We start from the raw sequence: 18,932 nt of genomic DNA, 5'->3' as shown, positions 1-18,932 counted from the left end.
TTAAACACACTTTCACCACATTTTGCACACAACATCATACTAAAATTTAGGGTGTGACGAAACTAAGTATCTGAGTGTCACACATCGATCCCACCATCCATAAAACTATTCATATTCCTATAAATTCATATCGCTAGGTTGTGATTTAGAATTAGGATAAATAAAACATGACTCTTTAAAATATTTAAAATATAGATATGATATTCTAAAAATTTAGATAGTTACAATATTTTTACATGACTAGTTTTATACCCGTGTGTTGCTACGGGTGAAACCAATTTCATATATGAGCATTAATATTTGTCATATAAAATATTTGCAACGGCATGTAACGATGAAGTATACATATTAACTTAAATAATATTATCATATATGCAACCAATTCAAACAATTTAGAATTTTGCAAACATTTTTAATGAACAAATGTGACCCTTCATAAATACTCCCTAGAATACGAACTACACCCTAACTTGTCTAATTCGTCTTGTGATGTATCCATCCCATTGTCCATTCTCCAACCTACTGGCAATATAATAGAAGCCTAAGTTTGCAACCCCAATATCAATTGGCACTGCATTCCTAATAAATTTCTAAACCTTAAAAACAAACTTTATATTTCAATGAACAAAACTTTTTTGCAGAATAAGAGATAGGGGTCCTCATGCACTCTGGAAGATAGAAGAAAAAGGCAAAATTTAACTCATGCTCTAGCTGTCGCCTTTCCTCAAGGGGCGCACTAAGGATATGTCCAGCAATGTCGCTTGAAGCTTGCTCGCCATATTTGCACAATCTGTTTCAAGAACCACGGGGATATCATGCCAGCGTTAGTCCAAACAAATACCCTTCCATCATGCAGTAGACTCAGGCTCCTTTGGTCCCTGCAGTGAAATAGAATCCTCTCCAAGCTATTAGTTTAAGTTTCCCCTCATGGTCCCTAATGATGATTCCCACAGCCGGCAATATTATTTCTGAAAGTATCCGTAGCTTGTGGAATCCATCTCTGAACATGGCTTTTCTGCTTTATCACAGTTGGCACTTCAGTCCTAATCAGATTGCACTACTTTTATGCTTAATCACACTTGGCTGATTTGATATAGTGATTCCATATAGCATGTTAGAAAGACAACAAAACCATCTATTGAAATTTTTGCACCCAACGGAGCAAGATATTATTTTTAACAATCCAAATTCTCCATATAAGCATGAGGAAATTAGCAGTTAGCTCAGCCTGATACTAATCAGTAAGACGCATCACTCACTCAAGACCAATATGAACCATATCCTTCTACTTGGTAATAACCAGTGTTCCTTGTAGCATAACAAAGGGCTGTGGCATGCAGGCAGCTAATGCAGGCATGAAAACAATCCTCTACTGGATAACCGCATAACCCGCACAAGCTGTGCTGCTAAATGTGACAGTAGCATTTGTTAGTATTTGTTGGTAAACTATTGTTCAACTTTCCAAGCAAAAATCTTGACCTGACCAATCATCCATTTGATTATCATCCTGAAAAAAATAGGATCTTGTAACTTGTAGAAAAAGTAATCTACTACATCTATCCTAAAGAATCATTTTATATAATCAATTTTGAAGTTAAAACATATTCATATAAGTTCATGTAGGCTAGTGTTGCCATGTAGTTTATTCATACCATGGTCCCATATTTCTCTGAAAAGCTAGTGCTCCGAAAGTTGAAGAATCAGGCTATAATCATTCCAATTTTGTTGACTTGTAGCAATTAGATCAAATTCGTTTCATGCACTTCTTTCTGACAAATAACTATATCATGTACACACAAGGGTAAAAAAGAATACATTGAAATGGAAGTGCTCCGAAGACGCATTGTACAGCTTTCCAGATGGTAGGAATATGAGACCATAAAATAATACTTTTAGTGAAATAATGGAGCATCGCTCTGCATATAAGCTCATATAGGACCAAATTACCTATGTGCACTTCATAGTACATTCTCAGTTAATTACCTATTATGAAAGCATGACTCTGCAGCTGGAAAACAGAAATAGCTAACAACAGTTATGGAATTTAAAGGAAAATCCTCAGCACTACATGTTAGAGAATTATGAGTACCAAATGCAACAGATTTCTCTTTACTTGCACGCGGCTGATCAATCTTGCAACCATTGATATAATTTAGGCACTGCTAAGTAATTGAGAAAGAAAGAATATATAAAAAATTAACCCTATATATTGTGTTTCGCAATATGTTGCGCCTTAATTGCAGTATAAATTATAGAATTTCAATTATCATGATAATCTGATAGAAATTCACAATTTGTACCTATAATTATTAAATGATTCATTAGCAAAATGGTTAATCAGATTAAAAGAGGAGACAAGAGAACTCCGAACCTGCTATCCTTTAGGCACAAGTCTGATGTGCTATTGGTATCTGCTTCACCTTCATCTCCTTATCCACCTGCAGAAGAATACATTCTAGCATGAGCTGGCCAGAAGCCATTTGCTTTGACAAATTACCAAAAAAAATTGATGAGTAATGAGTACTTCAGTTTTGCAGTTAAGAAAATATCAGCCCCAATTTGCCCTACTTCGTATCCAAACTAAATCCTTCTAAAAAAATAAAAACACATTCAAACATTTTATCGAACACAGAGGATGCACGGGCATAAGACAAAGAAATATTATCAATTTACAAATTCAAAAAGATGACCACGACTCACTTAAATTGAGCAAAAAATTTTTGAATGTCACTGGTCTTGCATGAAATCCATATCACAAAGCAGTACAACTGTGAGCAGGAAGCCAGGAACAAACATCAGTTAGTGAAGAACCTTAATGCTGCGTCTGTGTACGACGTTATTGCAATAGCTCTGCTTATGCTTGCAGGTTGCAGCTTGCTGCTGGACAGCTGCTTGTGCTTGCTATTGGGCGATGGCTCAGAGCCGCTGCTGCAGCTCCCCAGTGCAGCCTTGATGACAGCCCGGATCCACAGCGGTGACTGCTAAGCGCCGCCTTGATGATGGCCCCGCTCCAACGCTGCTATGTGCTGCCATGAGGATGGTCCTGCGCTGCTGAAACTGCTTCATGCCACTTTGACATCCTCATCTGTGTTAACTGATTGTTATATATTGCCACTACTATATATGGGCAGTACCAACGGCCATGCCTGCATCTACTTGTGATTGGGCGGAAGCGGAACATACCCTGCTTGCAATCTCGCCCACGGGAGCAAGCTCACAATTTGACCGAGCTCGAGGACCATGAAATCGAGTTCCGCTGTGCAGAGTACGCATAATTGAGCTCGGCGGTGGCCAAACTCTGCTCCTCCGATCTACTCATGAGGTCAGCGCTGCTCAAATCGAGTTCCCCCGCCTCACCTGCAATCCTAGTGTGTGCAACCTAGCGAGGTGAGCTAAGCACAGCAAGGCTAGCTCAGCTGCTTAGCCAAGGCTGCAAGCTTTGGAGCACAACAACTGTAGCTCTGAGGAGGAGGAGGAGGTGCAGCTCTTGAGGAGGAGGAGGAGGCAGAGCCGCACTTGTGAAGGCGATGAGGTCGGACCTCTCCGCCTCGATGACCTGGCGTAGAAACTAAGTGGTGTTGAGGTCCGAGCAGTGCGCACCGCCGCCGTCCGGCGCCACGTTGGCAGCATGTTGCGGCGCCGTTCCCCAAGAGCATTTCCGCCACCTAGCAGCAGCAACAGCCAGCAGCGAGTGAGATCGATCAGCATCGACATCGAGACGAGGGAGCGGAGAGTAAGGGCCTGAGTTGAGCTGAGCGATCGACTGACCTGGAGGATCTTGAATTTGCCGTCATGCCGGAAATAGAGGGGGAGCAGAGCGGCCGCCTCAGTCCGGGTCAAGCACGGTGCGGAGGAGCAGCAGGGCGAGCAGGCAGGGGAACAGGAGGGATTCACAGAACCAGGGCAGGGCGGCGGATTCACGGCGGGGTGGCGGGAGTCGGGATTCGCGGCGGGGGAGGCCGGAGGCGCCGCGCTGCCGCCTCTGCGCGCGGAGATTCTGCGGCCACAGCATCGCGCGTCGACGACGACGGGTGGGGGAGGCCGTGATCGGGAGAGGAAACGTCGGTCGGCGTGGGTCGGTGGGACAATGGTGTAGCGGTAGCGCGACAGGGTGGGGACGACTGGACATCACGACAGCGGCGGTGCGGGGGGACGGGCGTGCTAAGGCGACGGCGCGGCTGCGCGCAGTGGCGGCGTGATGGGGAGGGCGGCGTCGCGATGTCGGTGTTGCGGGGGCGAGCGGCTCGAGCGAACGGGGAGTTCGGTGCGACGACGGCGAGTAGGAGGACCGCCGCTGCCACGCGCCCGCCCTGCTCTGCTCCCCACTTGGCCAGGCGAGCCTAGAGGTTGGTGGCGGCGGTGGAGGGAGGCTTCGGATTGGGAGCTAAGGCGGTGGGGTGTTCTTCTGTGGGACCGCGGGCCGTCTCAGGAAGGCCGGCGCGAGGGGGAGGGCGGAGTGAGTTGTGTTAGGTTGATCTCCAAAATCCCCTCGGAGTCCCAACGGATCCGAGAGGGCCTTGCCCTCACGCGTCCTGATCGGGGGCGTACCAGCACGACCTAGCTGGTGGGCTCCCGTCGCAATACGCCATATAAAAGGAGGTGGGGGCCAGCGGCACACGGTACGAGATTCACCGGCGCCGCAACCACCCCACCGACACAACCCTAACCCTAGCCGATCTAGAGGAGAGGCGCAGCAGCGGCGGGATTGCTTCACCGAGCCGTTCACGCCGCCCCAACATTCGACATGGCAACCTCTACTTCCTCGGCCACGACGACACACGAAGGTGCCAATGCTAAACCTCTCTCTGTTTCTTGTCATCTATTTACCAAGATCCATCGTTGATCATGACTAGAAATAGAGACCCAATCTAATTAGCGCGGTAGCCGATCCTTTAGTTCTATCAATGGTATCAGTCGCCTCTACTCGCGTTTTTTTAGAAATCGGGATGAAATCAAACCCAAAGAAACCGAACAGAAATTGAAAATGCAAACCCTAGCAAAAGAAAACCGAACAAACAGAGGCCGACCGGGGGGAGGAGGTGCTTTACCTCGCCTTCTGCCGCGTTGTCCACCGCCGGTGAGCCCGCTGCGTGCGGCCCTCGGCCAGATCCGGCGCCACCACGCCGGAACCGAGCCCGACCCGAGCCTTGGCGCCATCGCCTCGTACGCGTCGCCCTCGGGCACCACAGAGAGACACCTCGACGGCGGCCCGTTCACCTTTCGGTGGACGCGCGCGCCGGCGAGGCGCCTCACGGTGGCGCCGCCACCGCAGCTGCCGCCGCAGCCGCCGCCCGCTCGTCTCGGGAGAGGAAGAAACGGAGGCGGGGGGAAGAAAGAATGAGCTAGGGTTACAACGGGGTGCAGCCCGAGCTGGTTTTGATCGGCCGAAACGCGCGGTGGACCGTCCGATCGTGTGCGGTGGATCTGCACCGTTCGATCGGGGGGCGGGCCGCCGCGCAGGCGCGCGCGCAGGCCGTGTGGCCGCCGCGTGCGGGCCGCGTGGGCCGCGGCGTGCGGGGCCGCCGCGCGCTGCGCGGGCCGCGTGGCCACAGAGTGCGGGGCTGTGATGGCGCCGCTATAGAATGGGCCGGGCCGGCGCACGCACACATGCGCTTAAACAGGCCAGCCCGAAGGTTTTTTTTTTTAGGCCGGTCTCAGGCTGCCACATAATTTGGCCCAAAACACAGATCTTGTTCATTTTACTTCCAGAAAAGATTCAAACCAAAGATTGATAGAAAACTTAATAGATTATAGTTCCCTGCAAAATTTTGCACCAACGTCAATTATTTGCATGGAATTTTTACCGACAGACTATTTAAGTAATCTTTTATTTATTTTCCGCTGCAAAGATTCATAAGTTTTATATGTTTTATTGCTTGTCTTGATTGTTTAAATTCGAACCAACGGGAGAATTTTAAATTTTCAAGACGAATCGTGAACTTATTACAGAATTGTTTTTAGTGGTTCTCCTATATATATTTTCTGCTGCATAGATTTATAGATAATTTTTCTTTTTGGGCATGTCTTGAATTTTAATTTGAACCAACGGGATAATTTAAATTTCAAGACAAATAGATTTATTTCTATGATGTTGCAATTTTGTTATTTTCTGATCAACGTTGATAATAACAATATTGTAATATTTTCAGCAGAATTTATAGATATCCTTTTATGTATTAATTCTATTTTCTGCCCAACGGTATTTTAGAATTAATACACAAATTACTGCATGTTTTAATTTTCAGCCAACGTTGTTTATTAAGGTATGCAGTGATATATTCTTGATTCATATTATTATTGTTCTCACTTGGCATGGCTAATTACAGGAGGGCATTCCATGATGTTTTCCATCAAGGATATCCCTATTCTAAAAGGAGAAAATTACCATGAATGGTATAAGAAGCTTGACCTGTTCTTCACACTGGCTAAGATAGATTGGGTCCTCACTGCACCGGTTCCAAAAGAGCCGGAGAAGCCAGTAAGGGAAACCGAAGATACAAATGCTAAATGGGCGGCAAAAGAGCTCTCCTACAAGGTGAGCAAACAGAAGTATGACAATGATCATGCTAAATGGGCCCCTGCCAACAAGAAATGTTTGGCAGTGGTAAAGAATAAAGAATACAATTGAGCCTGCCATCATGGGTTCAATTACAGATTGTACAACCGTCACAGAGTACCTTGAGAAAATCAGGAGTCAGTATACTGGCTCTTCAAAGACATATGCTACCCAGTTGATCAAACAACTGGTTTCAGAAAGGTACTCTGGAGGTGGTGTACGAGAGCATATTCATCGCATGGTGAACCAGAATAACAAGCTTAAGCCATTGGACCTTGCCTTCAAAGAGGATCACATCGTTCACTTGGTTTTTGCTTCACTGCCCAAAGAGTTTGACAGTTTTGTTGTTAACTACAACATGCAGCCAGATTCTTGGGATATAGAAAAGACCATTGCGATGTGTGTGCAAGAGGAGGAAAGGATAAAGTCCGCCAATGGTGGCTCTATCAATTATGTGCATAAGAAAAAGATTGCCAATAACAAAGGCAATAATTACTCCTCTAAGGGAAAAGCCCCTCAGCAGATTCAGCACAAGCCTGGGGAAGGACAGTATGTAGTGGAGAAGGATCAATGTCTCCACTGCAAAGAAAGGGGACATTACAAGAAAGATTGTTCCAAATACTTAAAGATGCTCATGAAAAGAAGAGGTGAGAACATTATATCTTTTGTGAATGAATCTCTGTATATAGATTATTCCAAGTCTACTTGGTGGATTGATTCAGGAGCAACTATTCATGTTCCGAATTCGTTACAGGGATTCCATTCGACGAGAACCACTCAAAGAAATGAAAGGCAAGTTAAAGTTGCAAATGGAGTCCAGGAAGATGTTGAAGCAGTTGGCGATGTTCATTTGGAGCTCGACACTGGCTTCACTTTAATTCTTAGAAATGTCTTTTATGTACCGACATTACAGAGAAACTTAATAAGTGTTTCATGCCTGGATAATGATGGTTACACTTGCTCTTTCGGTGATGGCAAATGTTTGATAGAATGTGATAATAATTTCGTTACTATTGCATTCCAAAGAAATGATCTTTACTTGTTATCTTTGCGTGAAAGTGTGAATTCCGTATATGATAACAACGCAAAGGCATCCTCGTCTACAGTCCCGAATAAGAAAAGAAAAAGAACTCATGATGCGTCATCGAAATTATGGCACTGTCGTTTGGGCCATATTTCGAGGGGGAGAATAGAGAGATTAGTCACACATGAGATTCTTCCTCCATTAGAGTTCTCAGACTTCGATCAGTGCATTGACTATATTAAAGGAAAATTTGTAAAGAAAATAAAGAAAAATGCTAAGAGAAGCACAGGTGTATTAGAAATAATTCACACAGATATCTGTGGTCCTTTCTCTGTAAAGAGTGTGGATGGTTACGATTCGTTCATAACATTCACAGACGATTATTCCCGTTATGGATACATTTATCCGATTAAAGAAAGGTCAGAGGCTTCGAATAAATTTAAAATATTCAAGGCTGAAGTAGAAAATCAACACAATTTAAAGATAAAAGTCGTAAGATCCGACCGTGGAGGGGAATACTACGGTCGACATACCCCATACGGTCAAGTTCCAGGTTCTTTTGCAAAGTACCTAATGGAACAAGGAATAGTCGCCCAATATTCAATGCCGGGCGAAACTCAGCAGAATGGGGTAGCTGAAAGACGTAACCGTACCCTTATGGATATGGTGCGAAGTATGATTAGCTACTCCACATTACCAGTAAGCTTGTGGATGGAGGCCTTAAAAACCGCCATTCACATTCTAAACAGAGTTCCTAGTAAATCAGTGCCGAAAACACCGTACGAGATGTGGACAAGAAGAGTACCCTCATTGAACCACCTACGGGTCTGGGGGAGCCCTGCTGAGGCAAAAGTGTTTAACCCGACAATTGGAAAACTCGATCCCAAAACAGTGACTTGCCATTTTATTGGCTACCCAGAAAGGTCAAAAGGTTTTCATTTCTACTGTCCAGATAAGTTCACAAAGTTTGTAGAAACGAGACACGCTGTCTTCCTTGAAGAAGAAATGATCCGGGGGAGCGTGACAGCTCGGAAAATTGATCTTGAGGAGAAGCGGGTGTACGCACCCAACCCTGTGATTCAAGAACCTTTTTTCGAGCTGCCCGCTTTTGCTATGCCGCCTGTGCAAGTCTTGGCAATGCCAGCATCTGTAGTAACTCCTCCTATGGTAACGCAGAATGAGAATGTGGAACCTGTCCCTCAGGAACCCGTAGAACCTGTTACCACAGATGAAGGGGAGCAACAACAACAGCCCCAAGCAGATGAAGGGGAACAAGAACAACCCCAAATAGATGAGGCAGCGCAGGCACAACCATCTGGAAGGCCTCAAAGAGCAAGAAAGTCCGCTATTCCAGACTATTATGAAGTCTATAATAGCGAAGAGGTTCAAATGGAGGATGATCCCACCTCATTTGAGGAAGCCATGAGAAGTGAACATTCATCCAAATGGCTTGAAGCTGTGGAAGACGAATTAAGATCGATGAGAACCAACCAGGTTTGGGACTTGGAAGAAATTCCTAAAGGAGCCAAAACAGTAGGCTGTAAATGGGTCTACAAAATAAAATATGACTCCCAAGGGAATATAGATAAATTTAAAGCACGACTCGTGGCGAAAGGATATACACAGAGAGAAGGAATTGATTACAATGAGACATTTTCTCCAGTCTCATGTAAATATTCTTTCAGAATTGTAATGGCCCTCGTGGCTTATTACGATTTAGAGTTACATCAGATGGACGTAAAGACTGCATTCCTAAATGGGGATCTGGAGGAAACAGTATACATGGCACAGCCGAAAGGTTTTGTCGTGGAAGGAAAAGAGAGGATGGGATGCCGTCTAAAGAAATCTATTTATGGATTAAAACAAGCTTCAAGATAATGGTACTTGAAGTTTGATAAAACGATTAAAGGTTTTGGGTTTAAAGAAAATGTAGAGGATAATTGCGTTTACGCAAAATTCAAGAATGGGAAGTATATCTTCCTAATCCTATACGTGGATGATATCTTACTTGCAAGCAATGACGTAAGTCTGCTGCAGGAAACGAAAAGATTCTTATCCTCGCATTTTGAAATGAAAGACCTCGGTGAAGCGAGATTCGTGTTGGGAATCGAAATTCATCGAGACAGAACAAAAGGGGTATTAGGACTATCGCAAAAGATATACATAGAGAAGGTCCTGAAGAAATACGGTATGCACAAATGCAGTGCTTCACCTGCTCCTATAGTTAAGGGCGATAGATATGGGGAATTTTAATGCCCCAAGAATCAATACGAAAAGGAACAGATGAAAACGGTACCATATGCTTCAGCTGTGGGAAGCTTACAATATGCAAAAGTGTGCACTCGCCCTGATCTAGCTTTTGTTACCGGGTTGCTTGGCAGATTCCAGAGTAATCCAGGACCAGAACATTGGAAATTGATAAAGAAAGTTCTGCGTTATTTGCAAGGAACAAAAAGCCTCATGCTAACATACAGAAAAACAGAATCTCTGGAAGTCGTGGGATACTCAGACTCCGACTATGCTGGAGATGACAGAAAATCCACGTCTGGGTATATGTTCACCCTCGCGGGGGGAGCAATATCGTGGAAAAGTTGCAAACAAACCGTCACTATATCGTCCACAATGTATGCCGAGTTTGTTGCATGTTATGAGGCTACAGGGCAGGTGAACTGGTTAAAGAAGTTCATACCCGGATTAAAAGTGGTTGACGACATCTCAAAACCACTAAAGTTATACTGCGACAATGAGCCCGCAGTGATGTATGCACACAACAACAAGTCAAGTGGTGCTGCCAAACATATTGACATAAAGTATTACGTTGTGAAAGACAAAGTCCGAGATCAAACCATAAGTCTCGAGCATATAAGCACAGTAAAGATGCTTGCGGATCCACTGACGAAAGGCTTACCACCCAACGTGTTCAAGGAACACGTAGCCGGCATGGGGTTAAGGGATAGCCTATGATCTCTGGACTAATAAGGCCCAAAGGATTATTGAATTGCTTTCTGAATAGAGGAGTATATTGTAGCTGTTGAATCTATCGGCGATTGACCGTGACGATGAAGCATGCTCTATGTACAAATCCATGAAGAAGCGAGAAAAGTAAAGGAAAGAAAAACACAGAGTGAGATCAAGGGGGAGACTGTTAGGTTGATCTCCAAAACCCCCTCGGAGTCCCAACGGATCCGAGAGGGCCTTGCCCTCACGCGCCCTGATCAGGGGCGTACCAGCACGACCTAGCTGGTGGGCCCCCGTCGCACTGCGCCATATAAAAGGAGGTGGGGGCAAGCGGCACACGGTACGAGATTCACCGGCGTCACAGCCACCCCACCGACACAACCCTAACCCTAGCCGATCTAGAGGAGAGGCGCAGCGGCGGCGGGATTGCTTCACCGAGCCGTTCACGCCGCCCCAACATTCGACATGGCAACCTCTACTTCCTCGGCCACGACGACACACGAAGGTGCCAATGCTAAATCTCTCTCTGTTTCTTGTCATCTATTTACCTAGATCCATCGTTGATCATGACTAGAAATAGAGATCCGATCTAATTAGCGCAGTAGCCGATCCTTTAGTTCTATCAAGTTGGAGTCCAGCGCGAGGGGAGGGCGGCGTGGCGGAGCAAGGGCGAGGTCGTCGGGGTGGGGAGAGAGGAACCATCGGGAGATGCGTGGGTGGGAAGCGCAGGGCGGGGCTGAGAGGCGGGCCGTGGTTCCGCCGGCAGAGGAAGGGATGAGACGTGGACAGTAAGTGTTTTTTTAGTAGTAGAGAATACGGTATTTTTATCGGTAAAATATAATAAAATACAGTAAAATTATGATATTTCTATAAAACGATGCTTAAATTATTTCTGTTTTCACTTCCATATTATTTAATATTTTTATTTTTATTTTTTTATAATTATTTTTATTTTTATTTAGCTTTAAAAATCAATATAATTTTAAAAACGATCCTCAAAAATCGAAAATTACCAATTTCGTTTTATCCCTGGCCGCCATGCCAAAACTCGCCGAACAAACTGCGGTTTTACGGGAGGCTTCAGGAAACGGTCAGGCCCAGTACGACACGACACGCCTCGCCTGGCAAAAGGATCTTTCGGCCTGCAACATCAGCAGTGATCAGCACACCTCGCCGATCCAGTGGGCAGTGGCATCATCGTCCTTATCCGGCGCGGCGGACCAGCTGCCTGCCACGCAGACCCTGAAACCGAAACCCACAGGCGAGCCCAGCAAAACCACCGGCAAAACGGCTCCGACGGCGAGCCAGCCGCAACTCCGCCTCCGGTTTCGCCCGCGCGCCGCGCCCTTCTCGTGCTCTCCTGTCTCCTCACCCCCTCGTCCTCTCCTTAAGTAGCCTGCTCTGCTTCTGTTCTGTTCACCTGGCGCAGCTCATCGTAGACCGACCTAGCTCACAATCACAAGTGTCCAGTGCAACCCATCTCGTTTCTTCTCGTTCTTTGGTGTACACATGGCGGAGGCCAAGACTGAGCCTGCTCCGGCGGCGGCGGCGGAGGGCGGTTCGGGGGAGAACCACCAGCAGCAGAAGACGGTGGTGGTGGTCGGGGTGGACGACAGCGACCACAGCTACCACGCGCTCGAGTGGACGGTGCGCCACGTCGCGGCCGGCATGGCGGGCGCCGCCGACCTCGTCATCGTCCACGCCAAGCCGTCGCCGTCCTCCGTCGTCAGCTTCGGCGGGCCCGGTATGTATGCATCGCCCACGAAGCCCCCCCCCCTCGGCCCCTCTTCTTGTTTGGTTCCGCCTTCAGAATCGCGTGCCCGAGCTAGCTGCAAGTCTGACTAGGGGGCCCCGTTGCCGTGTTCAGGAGCCGGCGAGGCCATGAGGTACGTGGAGGCCGACCTGCGCAAGATGGCCGAGGCCGTCGTCGACAGGGCGCGCCGCGTCTGCATCGCCAACTCGGTAAGGTTCTTCGACCTGAAATTGAGATCGCAGCAACGGACGACCACGGATTGCATCGCGTCGATTGATGAACAGGGGGCTGTTTAGATTGCAAATTTTTTGCAACATGATATTGTAGAGGTTTCGTTTGTATTTGATAAATTTTATCTAATTATGGACTAACTAGGGTTAAAAGATTCGTCTCGTGATGTACAATTAAACTGTGCAATTAGTTATTTTTTTTACATACATTTACTGCTCCATGCATATATTCTAAAATTGATGCGATGGAAAGAGAGTGTAAAAAGTTGGAATTTTGATGGGATAGTTTAATTTCTTGCCCAAATTCAATTGCATGCAATGCAGGTGCACGCTCTGATCGAGGTGGTCGAGGGGGAGCCCAGGTACGTGCTCTGCAACGCGGCCGAGAAGCACCACGCGGACCTGCTCGTCGTCGGCAGCCATGGCTACGGCGCCATCAAGAGGTCCGTACTTACGTTCTTGGCATGGGCGCCGCGCCCCTCCTGGTTTCAGTAAGGTTTCCTTCGCCTGCATTCCTGCTGTTCTGAACATTCGTGTGCGTCGCAGGGCTTTCCTGGGGAGCGTGAGCGACTACTGCGCGCACCACACGCACTGCTCCGTCATGATAGTGAAGAGCCCCAGGCCCAAGTGCTGAGCGTGTACTGCCGTGCTCTGCTCATCAGGTGCATACTGCTCTGCTCCGGTGCTGAACTGCTGACAGTGAACTAATGAAGCGACCTAGGTCCAAATCCTGAGAGGATGTACTTGCAACAGCCTCTTCAGCTGTGTTTCTGTCAACAGATGATACTTATTTGTGCAGTGACAGCTTTTTCTAAGTGGATGCAAGTGAAACAATGTTTGCGTTTTTTGTGGTGTTCGTGCATCATACCGTGTCGTGTTCTCTGCTGATCAACTAAGCTGATCAGCCGATCCGGTCACTCAATGTACTTATTGTCGCCTAACATGTGAAGAAATTACCCCTAAAAACAAGCATGTGTATTAATTAGAACAGAGAATGATTCCTATAGGAGATACTTTTATCATATCCTGCATGTTCCTATACCCCTAATCTTCCAATAAGAACTTCCAAAGTAAAACATCAGTACAAACACCTTTTTAAAACCTCACAGCATGCACGCATCAAAGCATCAAAATCGCATAAACAAAAAGCAACGGTGGTTTAACTCGAACTCCGTATCATAAATAAGTTCGAACATTCTCCAAAATAACACACAAGGATTTACCACTCGGTACATGATGGTACAGGGGGGAGACGTGCCTCCTAACGAACGAATGACCGATGATCAGGCCCGCTTGACGGGGTCGAAGTTGGAGACGGCGACGACGGCGCCGACGATGGCCACGAGCACGACCCCGCCGGACACGATGCTGAGCAGGAAGTTCTTGAGCGACGGCGTCAGCCCGGACTGCGCGGCCTCCGCGACGTCAGGCAGCACCAGCGCCGCCGCCGCGGCCGCGGCGGTCAGCCCGGCCGCGGCCTTCTCCTTCATGGACGCCGACGCCCGCACGGCCATCCTGGCTGCCGGCCTCGCCCTCGGCTGCAGGGGCTGGAACGATGCCGCCGCGGCTCCGAGCGGCTTCCTCAGCCCGGCGACGGGCAGCGGCGACGCGACGGCGGACAGAGACGCGGTGGCCATGGCGCAGGAGGGTCGACGCGATTAATTCGTGGCGCGGGGAAGGCGGCGTGGTGTGGGGATGGACATGGTTGGCACGGAGAAGGTTAAAGTAGCTTGGGTGGACAGGGAGGAGCCGGTGCGACGTGCCAGGTCAGCGCTGGAGTCCGACGTGGGATGCTGTGGTCGCGCCATTGCAGGATAAGCTTATCTCCAGAGGCCGCTCGTGGTTGTGCTGTGCTGGTGTATGAGGTTTAGATTTTGTTTCTGATTCTCATGCATGGTTAAGGTCTCAGCTCAGCTCAGGTCCCTCAGTTACTTAGTCTTTTAGATCAGGTAGTTTTAGTGAAAAATGTGAAGCGAAGGATTAGGGAAGACGCAGTTTGATGGTTTCATTCATACTAGAAACCTTTTTTTATGCGAGTGCAAAGACTTCACTTGGCTTAAAAAATGCGTACCAAGTACCAATGTACCATGTGCTCTAAAAAACGTTTTCAAGTGTATTTGTTGCGTAAAGTAGTATTGTATTGGTCAAAGCAAATCTCGCTAGGTTCCAAGAGTTCGCATGATAAAAGGATGCTAGTACAGGATCAACTCTGTTTCCTCTTAACAAAAATCATGTTCAGGTAAATTCTAAAAAAATATAAATATGAAGGGCTCAAAATTGGCTTACAGGCCCACCTGCATACTGGGCCAAAAATAATAGCCCACCTCGTCTAGTCAGTGCTCCGTCGACGTGACGACATCCCCCACTCACTCGGCAATCAGGCGCGCGCACATCCACACGCCTTCCTCCTCCACCACCGCCGCGTCGCCGCCGACGGCGAGCCATGTCCACCGAACTCACCTCCCCACCACAACCGCCGGAATTGATCCGCGGGAACCTCATCCCTGTGCTCCCCGACGACTTGGCCGTATACTGCATAGCCCTCCTGCCGCGCGCTGCGCACCCATCCCTCGCCCTCGTCTCCCGAGCTTTCCACGCCCTCCTGTGCCGCCACCCAGAGCCCCTCCTCGCCGCGCGCCGCGCCCTCCGTCTCTCCGACTCCCACATCCTCCTCTCCCTCCGGGCGCCCTCCTCCGCGTCCCTCCTCTTCTTCCTCTTGCTCCCGCATCCCGGGTGGCCCCCTCTTCCCCTTCCCTCCCCACCCGTCCCCGTCTCGTCCTCCTCGTCGGTCGCCACCGACGGGAGCCGGCTCTTCCTAGTCGGCGGATCCGTCGCCGGGGTCCCTGCTTCGTCTGTGCAAATATTGGACCCCCGGGCCAGATCCTGGTCCATCGGCCCGCGTCTGTCCTCTACGCGGGAGTTCGCCGCGGCCGTCGCGCACTCCGGTGTACTGTTCGTCGCCGGCGGGTGCGTTCCCTCGTCCCCCTTCTGGGCCGAGGCTCTCGACCTCTCCGCACCGAACGCGAAATGGAAAACTGTCGCCAGCCCGGTCCACCTCCGTGAGAAGTGGATGCACGGCTGCGCGTCTCTAGCCGGGAAGGTCCTTGCGGTGGGGGACCGCGGCGGCTTAGCCTACGATCCGGCGGCGCCACCTGCGGAGGCGTGGGCGCCGGTCTCGCCGGTGCTTGACATGGGGTGGAAGGGCCGTGCTGCCGTGGTTGGCGCAATCCTGTATTCTTACGATTACTTGGGGCAGGTCAAAGGCTATGATCCGGACACTGATTCGTGGAGCACAGTGGAGGGGTTGGAGAGGGAGCTGCCAAGGTTCTTGTGCGGCGCCACACTTGCCAATGTTGGAGGATTGCTATACTTGGTTTGGGAAGGGAAATGGAAAGAAAAAGGAAAAGGAAAAGGTAAGGAGGAAGTGAGTAGCATGGTGGTTTGGGAAGGGAAATCGAAAGAAAAAGGAAAAGGAAAAGTTAAGGAGGAAGTGAGTAGCATGGTGGTGATTGAATGGGCCGGCATTGAGGTTACAAGGGTGGAAGAGGGGCGGCTAAGAGGAAAAGTGGTCTCTAGGGACACTGCTCTATTCCCGGACATGCCAAGAGGGTCAACGATCACGCATTGTATTGCGTTGGAGTTGTGATACAGTAGCTGCAGGTGTAAAGCAGGTAATAGGCATACTTTGAGAAGTCTTAGCAATGGTTTTTCTTCGTGTTGTAAGCTCCTTGCTTGCGTAATTCAACAAATTAAGTAACTGGCAATTGTTATGTTCCACTAGTTTGTACTCCGAGGCATAGTAGGTGGTGTCACCTGTGATTAATGTTTCTAGTAGTGGTATGATATGAACTGTTCCTTTTTTACAAGGATTAGATTAGAGTTCAGTAGATTGCTAAGCGATAAGTTGTATAATATTTATATACTGGACTTATGATGTTTATGTTTGCAACTATGCTGTCATTGTTTATTCAGCATCATTGAGCAAGAAAAAACAATCAAACTATATTTCTGCTTGATTTCTTGGATGACTGGATCACAGAGCCATAGATGAACCTATTTATCTTCCCTTGCACTAAATTTGCAGAGTCTCCTGCAAAATTAGCATAGACCAGTACTTTTAAAGTTCTAATTTCTTCACTCAGCTGCACTGCAGCCTGCATGCTAGAAGTTAGCTAGTTCTTTGGCCACTGGCACGTCCTTCATGCATTTCTGAACCAGCTGATTCAGCCACTTGTATCTTGACTGACCCCCAGGACTCCACCCCAGCATCAGGAAGTAGCGCCCAAATCCAGTTTACTGCATTAGGTTCCACCAGTGATTCAGATGGTTTGGGCCATACTTCTATTGGCTTTTCAGACTTGCTGGGTAGCTCTACTTCAAAGCTACTTCTCCCCCAGGAACATAATCTTAAGTGATTGTTTTATTTGAACAAGTTTACTGCAATGCTCCTACAGTGTTTACATCCAAGTTGCTTTATGCTAATGAGTTTATATTGTTGGACCATTGCAACATTGTAAATGTTTCAGTTAGTTGGATTAGATAGATCTTCAGTTAATCAGTTGATGCTGGTTATGTTGGTACACTTGTGGCATGGTTATATTTGACCGATATCACCCCATAGAAGGTGGAATTCTAGCATGATTGTGAGACTAATTATAGTTGTATAGCATCAACTCTGTTACTGTTAGCGGCCACACTTCTTGTTAGTGGCTGTAGACAAAAGTAGTGTAGTGTATGAGGCCTTTTGGTCAGCACAGATAATGTTCCAAGGCCTGCCTATTTTGTGCCCCAATGTCAGTACTAGCTATGTCAGATTATTCTCTTCTCATGATTCATCCTTGCGCAGAAAATGACAGAATTATGAAAATATCACCAAATGACACATATTCCTGTAGCATTGAATTAGCTTATCTTAGCAACTCCTGGGGACCTGAATGATCATACTGAAGATGTAGGTATTGTATGTAAGTAGTTCAAAAGTGATCTCTGTATCAATTTTCTGCACATGTAAGACTTTCCGTTTTGATATTGCCATACTGGTGAATGGCGAAAACTTTTCGCTTGCAGGGAGTAAATAATGCCTGAACCTTGCTGAGAGAATGATGGCAGGTGGCAGCTGTTCATGACACACTCGAGATCGTGGACCTTGAGGGGGCTCTGCACACTGGGAGTCTCGGAGCGTTCTCTCTCTCTCAGGTCCTCGAAGTTTGATGGTGAAGAAACTGGCGGAAGATCACAAAACAAATGCTTCACCGCTGCTGTTTCCATGGTGCACTGTGAGCCTTCGACTGATGCCCATTGCCCTCCAATTGTTCATTGTTTTGCTTCATGTTTTTTCGCAATGCACATAAACTAAGGAAATTGTAACTTGAGATGAATCGAAATAAAGCGCACATTGTCAGGATGTGACTTTTGGTTTAAAAGGAGTGGCTAGGCTAGGTTTAAACTTTAAACTCACCGAGTTACTGAAGCTAGCCGTGGCGCGTGGCTGTTTCTCCTCCTTTTTGTTGGGACTGTCAATTCTGCAGGCAAACTGTGTTCTCGTGGGCCATTGATTCTGCACATGGGCCGCCAGCGCTAAATGCTAAACCCCTGCTCCGATCTCTGATCCGAAGCACAGAGCAGCTTCGCACGCATGTGCTGCGCTGCGCTGTGCTCTGCTCTGGGTAGCAGTTTAAAAAAAATGAGAACAAAACACGGCCAACTACTCAACTGGCAGTCTGGCACAGCAGAAGCTTCGCGTTTCCAAATCCGAACTCATCATTACATACAGATCCCAACGAAGCAGCACTTTATAGAATTAACATATGGGAGGAGTACTCTCATGATCACAGGCGTTGATCAAGAGGGCATGATGAACGAGAACGATTGATCGGTGCTGCCGCTACTCGTCGTCGCCACCGTCGCCGCCGAAGAGCGACGTCCTGTAGTAGAGCAGGACGACGATGAGCATGAGCGCGAGCGCGACCCCGACGGGCGACCCCCCGAGGCGGTGGACGGAGTCCGGCGAGCCCCCGAGGGCGAAGACATCGGCGAGCGCGGCGGCGCCTCGGTCGGAGGAGAGGACGCGGATGACGATGATGAGGCCGACGGGGAGCAGCAGGAGCCCCATGGGGCCGAGGAGCTCCGCGACGGCGCCCGTGATGGCCTCCCCGCCGTCGCCCATGAAGAGCGGCCCCGCCACCAGGAGCCCCAGAACCACCGCCATGAGCAGCCCGTGCGGCGCCCCGCGCGGGCCGTAGTACTGCTGCTGGTGGTACTCGTCGCCGCCGCCGCCCCTCATCATCTCTGGGAGGTGGGAGCGGATTGGCTGCGACTGAGAGGAGGGATGGACTGAGTGTGTCGAGGAGGCTAGGACTCGATCGGAGGAGGAGAAGAAGGCATGTTTTGGGTGGGGTGGGGGGGTGGGGG

General features: G+C 48.3%; 4 protein-coding genes and 1 long non-coding RNA gene across 11 annotated transcripts; 2 read left to right on the top strand and 3 right to left on the bottom strand.

Annotated features, from left to right (window-relative positions):
* Positions 1 to 373: 373 nt before the first annotated feature.
* Positions 374 to 4,458, bottom strand: LOC112879504. Of its 2 annotated transcripts, XR_003226089.1 has the most exons (5): positions 3,769 to 4,458; positions 3,184 to 3,665; positions 2,812 to 3,085; positions 2,372 to 2,438; positions 374 to 1,507 (listed from the first exon to the last, which is right to left on the bottom strand). It is a non-coding gene; the product is annotated as an uncharacterized LOC112879504 (long non-coding RNA). The 2 variants fall into 2 exon arrangements; XR_003226088.1 differs by having other exon boundaries at positions 374 to 2,438.
* Positions 4,459 to 11,767: 7,309 nt separating this feature from the next.
* Positions 11,768 to 13,368, top strand: LOC112882771 (universal stress protein PHOS34-like). The gene is made up of 4 exons (XM_025947919.1): positions 11,768 to 12,282; positions 12,406 to 12,500; positions 12,846 to 12,964; positions 13,068 to 13,368. The coding sequence occupies exons 1-4, from the start codon at positions 12,048 to 12,050 to the stop codon at positions 13,153 to 13,155; spliced, it is 537 nt and encodes a 178-aa protein (XP_025803704.1). The 5' UTR covers positions 11,768 to 12,047; the 3' UTR covers positions 13,156 to 13,368.
* A 203-nt stretch (positions 13,369 to 13,571) lies between these two features.
* On the bottom strand, positions 13,572 to 14,236 carry LOC112882772. Its single transcript, XM_025947920.1, has one exon. The coding sequence runs from the start codon at positions 14,156 to 14,158 to the stop codon at positions 13,805 to 13,807; it is 354 nt and encodes a 117-aa protein (XP_025803705.1). The 5' UTR covers positions 14,159 to 14,236; the 3' UTR covers positions 13,572 to 13,804.
* Positions 14,237 to 14,881: 645 nt separating this feature from the next.
* LOC112881607 (F-box/kelch-repeat protein SKIP6-like) lies at positions 14,882 to 17,944 on the top strand. 6 transcript variants are annotated; one of them, XR_003226496.1, is made up of 3 exons: positions 14,882 to 16,192; positions 17,368 to 17,485; positions 17,589 to 17,944. XR_003226496.1 is itself a non-coding variant. In XM_025946389.1 (2 exons), the coding sequence occupies exons 1-2, from the start codon at positions 14,965 to 14,967 to the stop codon at positions 16,165 to 16,167; spliced, it is 1,137 nt and encodes a 378-aa protein (XP_025802174.1). In that variant the 5' UTR covers positions 14,882 to 14,964; the 3' UTR covers positions 16,168 to 17,944. The 6 variants fall into 6 exon arrangements, 4 of the variants coding, with proteins under 4 accessions (XP_025802174.1, XP_025802173.1, XP_025802172.1 ...); XR_003226495.1 differs by having other exon boundaries at positions 14,882 to 17,485; XM_025946389.1 differs by having other exon boundaries at positions 14,882 to 15,934; positions 16,001 to 17,944.
* A 261-nt stretch (positions 17,945 to 18,205) lies between these two features.
* Positions 18,206 to 18,932, bottom strand: LOC112881609. Its single transcript, XM_025946390.1, has one exon. It carries the CDS (start codon positions 18,805 to 18,807, stop codon positions 18,406 to 18,408), a length of 402 nt encoding a protein of 133 aa, XP_025802175.1. The 5' UTR covers positions 18,808 to 18,932; the 3' UTR covers positions 18,206 to 18,405.

Source organism: Panicum hallii, chromosome 2 (assembly GCF_002211085.1).
Source record: "Panicum hallii strain FIL2 chromosome 2, PHallii_v3.1, whole genome shotgun sequence".
Classification (NCBI taxonomy): domain Eukaryota; kingdom Viridiplantae; phylum Streptophyta; class Magnoliopsida; order Poales; family Poaceae; genus Panicum; species Panicum hallii.
Note: the sequence above shows the minus strand (reverse complement) of the source record. Positions and strands in the feature narration are given on the sequence as shown.

What these genes read in the sequence shown, in the direction of transcription:
- LOC112881607 (XM_025946388.1), top strand. Translation starts at nt 14,965, where the DNA reads ATGTCCACCGAACTCACCTCCCCACCACAACCGCCGGAATTGATCCGC.
- LOC112882771 (XM_025947919.1), top strand. Translation starts at nt 12,048, where the DNA reads ATGGCGGAGGCCAAGACTGAGCCTGCTCCGGCGGCGGCGGCGGAGGGC. An exon ending in CGTCAGCTTCGGCGGGCCCG is followed by an intron (nt 12,283 to 12,405) that starts GTATGTATGCAT and finishes TGCCGTGTTCAG; the next exon opens with GAGCCGGCGAGGCCATGAGG. An exon ending in GCGTCTGCATCGCCAACTCG is followed by an intron (nt 12,501 to 12,845) that starts GTAAGGTTCTTC and finishes CATGCAATGCAG; the next exon opens with GTGCACGCTCTGATCGAGGT.
- LOC112881609 (XM_025946390.1), bottom strand. Translation starts at nt 18,807, where the DNA reads ATGATGAGGGGCGGCGGCGGCGACGAGTACCACCAGCAGCAGTACTAC.
- LOC112882772 (XM_025947920.1), bottom strand. Translation starts at nt 14,158, where the DNA reads ATGGCCACCGCGTCTCTGTCCGCCGTCGCGTCGCCGCTGCCCGTCGCC.